This window comes from Henckelia pumila, chromosome 2 (genome assembly GCF_033568475.1).
Source record: "Henckelia pumila isolate YLH828 chromosome 2, ASM3356847v2, whole genome shotgun sequence".
In the NCBI taxonomy this organism is placed as follows: Eukaryota; Viridiplantae; Streptophyta; class Magnoliopsida; order Lamiales; family Gesneriaceae; genus Henckelia; species Henckelia pumila.
In genome coordinates, this window is record NC_133121.1 from 75183793 (window position 1) to 75193361 (window position 9569).

General features: G+C 35.9%; 2 protein-coding genes across 4 annotated transcripts; both read left to right on the top strand.

Moving 5' to 3' along the window:
* Positions 1 to 1003: 1003 nt before the first annotated feature.
* LOC140882210 (protein NPGR1) lies at positions 1004 to 4992 on the top strand. Of its 3 annotated transcripts, none has more exons than XM_073288054.1 (6): positions 1004 to 1402; positions 1480 to 1788; positions 2051 to 2309; positions 2740 to 3947; positions 4111 to 4258; positions 4342 to 4992. In XM_073288054.1, the coding sequence occupies exons 2-6, from the start codon at positions 1588 to 1590 to the stop codon at positions 4653 to 4655; spliced, it is 2130 nt and encodes a 709-aa protein (XP_073144155.1). In that variant the 5' UTR covers positions 1004 to 1402; positions 1480 to 1587; the 3' UTR covers positions 4656 to 4992. The 3 variants fall into 3 exon arrangements, with proteins under 3 accessions (XP_073144155.1, XP_073144156.1, XP_073144154.1); XM_073288055.1 differs by having other exon boundaries at positions 1004 to 1395; XM_073288053.1 differs by having other exon boundaries at positions 1004 to 1383.
* Positions 4993 to 5724: 732 nt separating this feature from the next.
* LOC140885087 (uncharacterized) lies at positions 5725 to 7457 on the top strand. The gene is made up of 3 exons (XM_073292011.1): positions 5725 to 5867; positions 6254 to 7054; positions 7132 to 7457. Exons 2-3 carry the CDS (start codon positions 6288 to 6290, stop codon positions 7334 to 7336), a joined length of 972 nt encoding a protein of 323 aa, XP_073148112.1. The 5' UTR covers positions 5725 to 5867; positions 6254 to 6287; the 3' UTR covers positions 7337 to 7457.
* The last annotated feature ends 2112 nt before the right edge of the window (positions 7458 to 9569 follow it).

Below are 9569 nucleotides of genomic sequence, written 5' to 3' on the forward strand. Positions count from 1 at the left end.
TTGACATCCTAGGATGAGCTCCTGGGATGACCTTTCCAAAATATGTGCTCATAACGACGGTTGCACCAAATGCATGTATCTCATCACCCTTGACAATTTTTACGAAATGTCCATGTTATGAAATTATTTTTAAAGCTTCATGTTTTTACATGATTTATGTATGCATTTTCTTGCTGAGTTTTTAGACTCACTATTCTTGAATGATGCAGGTAATGACATTATTGATGATTTTATTGATGAATACGGAGTTGAACTTGAAGAGGAGCATACGGTCGGGCCGACGAGCGATGCATGAGCGATATGTTTTAAGAACAGTTTTATTGTGCACATTACTTTTTTATTTTAGAGGAAGGAAAAACAAATTTTATTTATGTTCAAATATTAGCTTGTTGACATTGATGTTTAGAGTACCCTATTAAATTGTCGGTGCACAATTAACTCTTTCAAATAAAAATTTTTATTCCGCAATTTTTTCTCAAAATTTAAAAAATATATGTTTTATAGCATTCCCGAGTTTTAGGACATTAAAATAGTACATATATATATATATACTAGCAACAAATGCACACGCTCATGCGTGTGTAAAATAAATATTATTTTATATGTAATTTTTTGTGGGTAGAGTTGGTGGAAGGTTTAGTGGATAATGGATAGGAAAGAGAGAAGAGGATAAAATCGAAATAAAAATTGGTGTCCTTTTGAGCAGTTATTAAGAGCATCTCAATTATTATTAAATAGTAAAGATATATATATTTATAATTTTAATCAATATAATAATTTAGAAAGCAAAATATATATCTAGTTAAATTTAATAATAATATTAGACTTAAAAACAAGTTAAATAATGAATTTAAAATTTAATCATATATCAATTAAATTATTTTTAATAGTTAATATATCAATTTAATATTTTATTAATAATTTTGTATTTCAAAATATATTTTTCTATTTAAGACCCCAAAAAACGGAACATATAGAATCTTTTGAACAGCCGTAGCGGCTCTGCAACTACCTTTAACTCCCATCCCCATGCCTCACACTCTGCCACTCTAGTCAAAACCAAAATACAACACCCTTTTATTATTTTATTGAATTAATAATATCACGAAAGTGAGAATGTCCTGTCAAGCTCAAACTCAGATCTCCAAAACATTGTACCTTTTTCAGAAATTTTGCTCTGATCACAACCATTCATCACTTCTCTAAAGATTTTGTATTTTGTTTTCCGTATTTCTTCTTGTTTTTTTATGCTCAGCTTTCTGTCTTCCTCAGTTCCTTTCAATGTTTTGCGGTTTCTGGTGTGGTTGTTTTTGTTTTCCTTTCGGGCCTTTTCAATGTTGTTTTTTTAGAACAAACCCATGACTGAATTAGTGAAGAAAACAGGTTCAGATTAGTGTAAAGAGTTAATCTTTCTCACCCCCAGGTTGTATTGTATTCTCCTTTAAGCATTTTTTTACACTGTTTATTCGTCCTTTACAGGGGTTTTAATATAAAAGTTGTGAGTGAAAAGGTGACATTTTGATCACACAAGAAAAGGGTGGTGATATATATTTTTCTTGGGGTTTCAAGGAACGAAAAGAAGAAGAAATGTTGTGCGCTTGTTCTGGAGAGCAATTCAAGTTTGAGGAGGTGGTGACTCAGTCTCCGGAGTCATTAGCTACAAGGGATTTTTCCGCAAGTGCACTTTCATCAAGAACTGGGACTGTTGATTGGGAATCCAAACTCGAAGATGCTCAAGTTGATGAAGCTGAATCAACCTTGAAAGAGGCACTTTCTCTTAACTATGAGGTACTTTAGCCACCAATTTTCCTTCATTTTCTGTCAGTTAAAAGACTTGAGTTACATGGATTAGTTATGGTGTTGATAGTTGGATCCTGTATCGATCTAGACTTCTTCTATCACCGGTGAAAATTATGCATTATTCAATGTTTCAAACGGTTGTAAACCAAGTTTTCATATTTGGATTGAGAATCACATTCAATTAGTACTCCAGTTTGGTTTTTTTTCCTTTCTTGAAACTAAAAGAATTGGCTTTTGATTATGTATTTAGGAGGCTAGAGCCTTGTTGGGGAGACTAGAATACCAGAGGGGTAATTTTGATGCTGCTCTGCAAGTGTTTCAAGGGATCGATATCAAAATCTTGATGCCTAGGATGTCGAAAGCTATCAGTGACAGTACTCGGAAACCGAAATTACGCGGGGGAAGAAGAAGTGGCGTGGCTAGTATAATGTCACTGCATTCAGTGAGTCTAATTCTTGAAGCAATCTTGCTTAAAGCAAATTCTATGGCAGAGCTTGGTCGAATTAAAGGTAGCTGGCACTAGGCAACGAATTGATTTACTATGGGTTTTTATCAGAACCTGTAATATTTCCTTTGTTCTCCAAAAACAAAAACTAGAAATACTTCTCGGTTTCGGTTAAGAATCAAATTTGAAGACTTGTGGTTCAAATCTTGTATTAAAAATAGGAACCAAAAACCGTAATTGTTGGCACTCAAGTGATTATGTCAGAGTTGATTCCTTGATTAAAACCCTGAAAGATTACTACAAATACTGTATATGAACTGAATTAATTGATTCATATGGATTTAGTTCAAGCCATTTCGTTCCTTCCCTTTTTCCCAATTGTCAAATTGAATTAGAAGTAAATACTAACGCGGTTATGAAAAATGAATTGGAGCCTAAACGTTTTCACATTTAGTTGTTCTAATGTTTTTCTTTTTGGATTTTATAAATACTAGAAGCTGCAAAAGAGTGCAAAATCATATTGGATACAGTGGAATCAGCTCTGCCAAATGGTGTATCTGGGAATTTACGTGTTGAGAGCAAGATACTCGACATGTATCATAAAGCACTTGAGCTTCTTCCCAAACTTTGGATACAGGAAGGCTCTCTAGATGAAGCGATTGCTTCATATCGAAGAGCTCTTGTAAAGCCTTGGAGCTTGGATCCTCGAAGACTTGCAAAGACACAGAAAGATTTGGCTGCTATATTGCTCTATGGTGGAGTCGAATCAAGAAGTCCATCTCAATATAAAACACAGGAACCAGCATTTCCAAAAACTAACACGGAAGAATCAATACTCCTGTTATTTATACTTATGCAGAAGGTTTTGTACGGTGAAATAGAGTGGGATCCAGAAATAATGGATCATTTAACTTTCGCACTCACCATCACGGGGCAGTTTGAGTCTTTGGCTGATCATGTGGAGCAAGTCCTTCCCTGTATATATGATCGAACCGAAAGATGGTATTTTCTTGCACTTTGTTATAGTGCTGGAGGTCAGAATGCAACAGCAATAAACCTTTTAAAGAAAGTGTGGGGCCATTCAGAAGCTAAGCACAAATTTCAAGTGGCATCATTCTTGCTGGGAGCAAAGTTGTGTGCTCAAGCCCCGAATGAGTCATTGGAAGGGATAGATTTTGCACAAAGAGTGATAGATATTTCTGTAGACCGAAATGAGCATCTGAGCAATGAAGTACATAAGTTTCTTGGGGTATGCTGTGGAAATGCAGCAAGAATGTCCATTTCAGATTTTGATAGGAATAAATTGTACAAGGATTCGCTTAACTCCTTAAACAAAGCTTCTCAAATTGGCACTAAAGATCCCGAGATTTATTTTAATCTCGGGCTAGAAAGTGCGGTTCAGAGGGACTTTGCCCCAGCTTTCGAAAATGCAGTTACATATTCTAGAATGATGGCAGGATGTTCGGGGAAGGGGTGGAAACTGATGGCACTTGTTGCTTCTGGAGAGCATAAACTAAAAGATTCAGAAGCCATCATCGACCTTGCGTTGGATGAAATGGGAATGATTGACCAAGTAGAACTTTTGAGGCTCAAAGCCATCATTCAGATTGCTGAAGAAAACCCAAAGCAAGCAGTAGAAACCTACAGAATTTTGCTGTCTTTGATCCAAGGGCTTGACGAACATGAGAAGAACATGGATGAGGTGTGTGCACTATACAATTCAAATTATGAAATCTTGAAAGTGAACTTGCACAATCTCTTGAACAGTTGTGGGAATACATGTGTGTTAGATTTGATGGGTATTTCTAGAGTTTTTCCGCTTAAAGAAATTATACTTCAGTATCTTTCGTGTTTTCGATTTTCAGGTCCTAACAGTGAGGAGTTTGGAATTAGAAGCGTGGCTAGATTTGGCTGGAGTTTATTCAGACCATGAGTCATGGATTGACGCAGACATTTGCATAGAAAAAGCTAAGGCAACTCGGTTTTACTCCCCTCGTTGTTGGCATGCAACAGGTTTAGTTCCTTTCTAACCCTCTCATGATTTCTCATAAGAACATCGAGTCATCCTGTTTACATGTTTTCTTAAACAAATCCAGGTAGTATCTTTGAAGCTCAAGAGAGACTCAAGGAAGCCCTCGCCGCATTCTCGGTTGCATTATCAATAGATCCGGATTATGTCCCTAGCATTGTTTCGACTGCCAAAGTATTGATAAAATTGGGACATGATGAGTCACATCATGTCGCGAAAAGTTTCTTGATGAACGCTCTTCGTTTGGAACATACGAACCATGACGCATGGTTTAGCCTCGGATTGTTGTATAAAATGGAAGGATCAATGCAGCAGGCAGCTGACTCTTTTCAAGCAGCACACGAGCTTAAGGTTTCTGCCCCCGTTCGGAGCTTTGTCTGACCGTATTTTCGAGCCAGAGTATTTTGTTGTAGAAGCCCCAATGTGAAGCCCGAGCCATCACCTACCCCAAGGCACAAGCCTAGAGCCCCAAAGCCTCTCCCTTCCGTTTCAAAAATGAAGAGCAGCAAATGCAAGGCTAGCTTTTGGTTGTTTTGGGAAATTATTGTGGGATTATTATCTTTATATTCACCAGTATAAATAGCCACCCACCCAAAATCAGCACCTGATCAAATTCTACATTTTCTTGGCTATTCTTTACTCAAGTGTGTTTTCAATTTTGTGCAGGCCGTGACGTAATTAAATCCAATTGAATAAGAATACTTGTCTAATTTAGTAATCACATGTATATGCGTTATCATAGCATACAAACAAGAGTATGTCTCTTTTGGAGATTGTCAAACGAATCTATTTGGTTTGAGTTATAGGATAAGTATAGATAAGTAATATAATGTAAATTAAAAATAAATAATAAATAATAGTTAATATATTATTTGATTTGATGGATAGATTATAATTTATTTGATTTAATTGATATAAAATTAATAATTAATAGATGGATAAATAATATGACGGAAATAACGCGAAATTAAATAGGATAGTTGTAATGCTTATGTCCAAGAGATGGACTAATACGGCTCAAAATCAATATGTTTGGCATAAAATTTGATCTGCTAAAAAAAAAAAAAAAAAAAAATCATATCACAAAATCAAATTGCAAATAATTCCCTTGTATGGAATGCAGAACAATTCCTCTTGCACCAAGCTTGAGGAACTTATAATTAAGCAGATTAAAAATACTGAGTGACGTGTAGCTTTAAATCATTAAATTATGAATAATATATAATGTACTCGTGCCTAAATTGCACGTACGGATGTATAATTTAATTGATCTTATGTAACGGTTGGGTGTAAAAATAATCTTTTTCTATCCTCCTCGTCCATGGTGTTGGTGTACCAGAACCAGAAGGAGATGCTAAATCAACGTTAAACCATCAATTCATGTTAGGACAAATTAATTCCAGCTGCTTCTCTCCCAAAATTTTTTTGCATGGTTCATTAATTTGTCTTTTCTTTATCACGGTGGAAATTAAGGAGTCTGCCAGATCGATATTGTGCCCAGGTTTCGTGAAACGTAACTTTGGGTCAAATCCATGCCTGCAGGCTTCTTCCTTCCTTCCAAACACAAGAACAAGTGCAAATTAAATATACATGGTATCATATGCCTTCCTTCCTTCCTTCCTTTTATACTTGAAAACCCGAACATGTTTTTGTGTGAAATATATATATGAGATCATGAGATGAAATGAAATACAAATTGGGATGGAGATATATTTTGATTTCTCTGCTAGCTATTTCTTGTTAACTCATCTAATTTGGTCGATCGGGTCTTTTAATTTGCTCTTTTTTTTTGTGGGAGGGATTTTGATGCTACTTTAATCGATTGATATATTTTATTTTTATCAAGAATCACGAGGATATATAATAAAGCTAACAACGTGGAATGTGATTCATTCATTCATTCATTCAACCAATGTTGGCATGTTTAGAATTTGTTGATATTAATTTATTTTTTGTCATGATAATGTGTTTGCTTACAGGTCTGACTTGATATATATATATACTTCAAACGAAATGGGATCGCTTTCACATGATCATGATGAGCCAAATACGCCAAGTTCATCCCAGCAAAAAACTTCTCCTCATGTTGTTGTTGATTCAAGCAAAATGTTAATTCGCTCTTCCTCTACTTCCTCCTCTTCATCTTCTTCACCCGATTCCCCATTGATCGACGACCCTTTTGGGGACAATGATCTATTCACTCCAAGCAATATTAATGTCTCCTCACACATTGATTCCAAGGAGACGTCCAATATGAATCAAGCAGCAGCACCACCCAAGGCCAAGGCCAATTCCATATCAGTAACAGACGCCCCTCCTACACAAACAATGGAGCATATTAATCCCACAACTTCTTCTTCTTCTTCTTCTTCTTCTTCTTCATACAGGATCCCGTCTCACGTATTCGCAAGAGACAAGTCGTCGACAGCCATGGATTGGAGCGTGGCTTCGAACGAATCGTTGTTCAGCATCCACACGGGGAACATGAGCTTCACAAACGACCATTTCTTTTGGAAATCGGGGGAACTTCGGATATTGGGTGCAGGGGATCAGATGTTTAGTTACTCCGGGGTGCAATGTGGTGGCATCAAGGCCAGTAGTACTACTGCCGATACCAGAAGTTGTGAGCTGGGAATCGCGGAGGCGACCATGAAGGAGGTGATCAGGGATTGCGAGAATCAGAAAAATGAGAAATCCTTGGCTCAGGTCGTTGAGTCCAGGTGTGTTTCTCATCGTTCTGAGGGGAGCAGGACAAGTACTAAATCTTTCGCATTTTGCACGTAAGTTTTACTTTAGCTTTCATTTGTTATCACAACAAATTAAATTCATGACTCCATCGTTTACTTACTTACTTTAGAGTGACTGGAGACCGCGACAAAGGCGTTTCCATCGGTTCAGCTGCTTCATTAAAGAGCACAAGCCAAGAACAATCACGCCCTCATTCGCAACAACTTATAATCACGAAAGAGCCAGAGCCTTCGACTACAGGCGCCGGAGAGTACGTCGCCACACCACCACCGAGATGGTTTCCCTGCATGCCATCATGTTGGTCATTGTGTTAGTTGTAGCTTCGACGGAAAATGTGGAGACACGATGTTGTTTGCATACATACATCATTTCTAATCTGGGTTTGTAGTTTGGCACCGATCTTGACCATGGGAATGTGTTTAGAATGTTAGAAAATTAGCAACTTTTTTATGGCTTTTTTTTTAGTGTAAATCTCTCGTGTAAATCAGTTAATGCATGGATCAGTGATACTTCATTTGACGTCTTCCTTTTTTTCTCATTCTGTGTATTCCCCAAGATTTATTACTTGGCTCTCTTCGTGGAAGCTTTTGCATTTTGAACGTGATCCCATGATTATATAGGCTTCCTTTGTATTTTTCGGTTGTTTTTGTTGTGAAAAAGTAAAAATTTACGGTAAAAAGTAAATATTCCAAAACTCAAAATATATCAAACTCAACACTTTATAATATTTTTTTCTCAACTCAATTGTATTTTTCATCACAAATGAAGACCTATTTATAGATCCACATTTGAGATTAGTCCAAAAATTAATACATCATCATCTACATCATCACACACTAATTTTTCACATTTTACAACTTAATATTCAACATTCAACATTCAATATTCAATATTCAATATTCAACATAATAATAATAATATATTTTCCAACACTCCCCCTTGTGATGATGATCGTGATATGATGACTATATTCATTATGTGTTTTATACTGCCTCGTTAAAAACCTTATTAGAAAAAACCCAGTGGGATAAAAACCATAGTAAGAAAAAAAGAGTGCAGCCACGTAAACTCCCCCTCATGTTAACATGAGTGATCCTTCACATATTCCGTAGATTGCGCATCCCAATATTATATATATGTTTTCTGAATATTGACGTAGGAAGTGCCTTTGTGAAAAGATCTGATGAGTTCTCACTTGATTGAATGTAACAGATATCCATATCTTTATTTCTTCTCAAGCTCTTGAGTGTAGACAAAAAATTTTAGGGGAATATGTTTGGTTCTGTCACTTTTGATTTATCCTTCTTTCATTTGAGTAATACATGCAGCATTATCTTCATACAGCGTCACAGGCTTCTTGTCTACTGATAATCCACAAGAAATTTGAATATGTTGTGTCATTGATTTTAGCCAAACACATTCACGGCTTGCTTCATGTAGCGCAATAATCTCAGCGTGATTTGATGAAGTTGTTACGAGTGTTTGTTTTTGTGAATGCCAAGAAATTGCGGTGCTTCCACGAGTAAATACATATCCGGTTTGGGAACGTGCCTTATGTGGATCAGATAAATATCCAGCATCAGCATAATCAATGATACTTTGATTGGTGTCTTTTGAGTACAAAAGTCCCAAATCTGTCGTTCCTCGTAGATAACGGAATATATGTTTAATTCCGTTCCAGTGCCTCTTTGTTGGATATGAACTGAATCTTGCCAATAAATTTACAACAAAAGATATATCAGGTCTAGTGCAATTTGCAAGATACATAAGGGCACCAATGACACTTAGATATGGTACTTCTGGACCAATAATAGCTTCATCATCTTCACATGGACAAAATGGATTATTTTTTATGTTTAATGATCTTACAACCATTGGAGTACTTAATGGATTTGATTTATCCATATTAAAACGTTTAAGGATCTTTTCCGTATAATTTGCCCGATGAACAAAAATTCCACATTCTTTTTGTTCGATTTGCAAACCCAGACAGTATTTGGTTTTTCCAAGATCCTTCATTTCGAATTATTTCTTCAAGTACATCATAACTTCTTGAATTTCTTTATTCGTTTCAATGATATTTAAATTATCAACATATACAACAATAATTACACATCCGGATGTTGTTTTCTTGATGAAAACACAAGGGCATATTGGATCATTTACATATCCTTTTTTCATAAAGTGCTCACTTAGCCGATTATACCACATTCGGCCGGATTGCTTTAACCCATATAATGATCTTTGCAATTTTACAGAATAAAATTCTCTGGGTTTTGAACTTTGTGCTTCATGCATCTTAAATCCTTCAGGTATTTTCATGTATATATCACTATCAAGTGATCCATATAAGTAAGCTGTAACAACATCCATAAGACACATTTCCAAATTTTCAGACACTACCAAACTAATCAAATATCGAAACGTAATTGCATCCATAACAGGAGAATACGTTTCTTCATAATCAATTCCAGGCCTTTGAGAAAAACCTTGTGCAACAAGTCTAGCTTTATATCTGACTATTTCATTTTTCTCATTTCGCTTTCG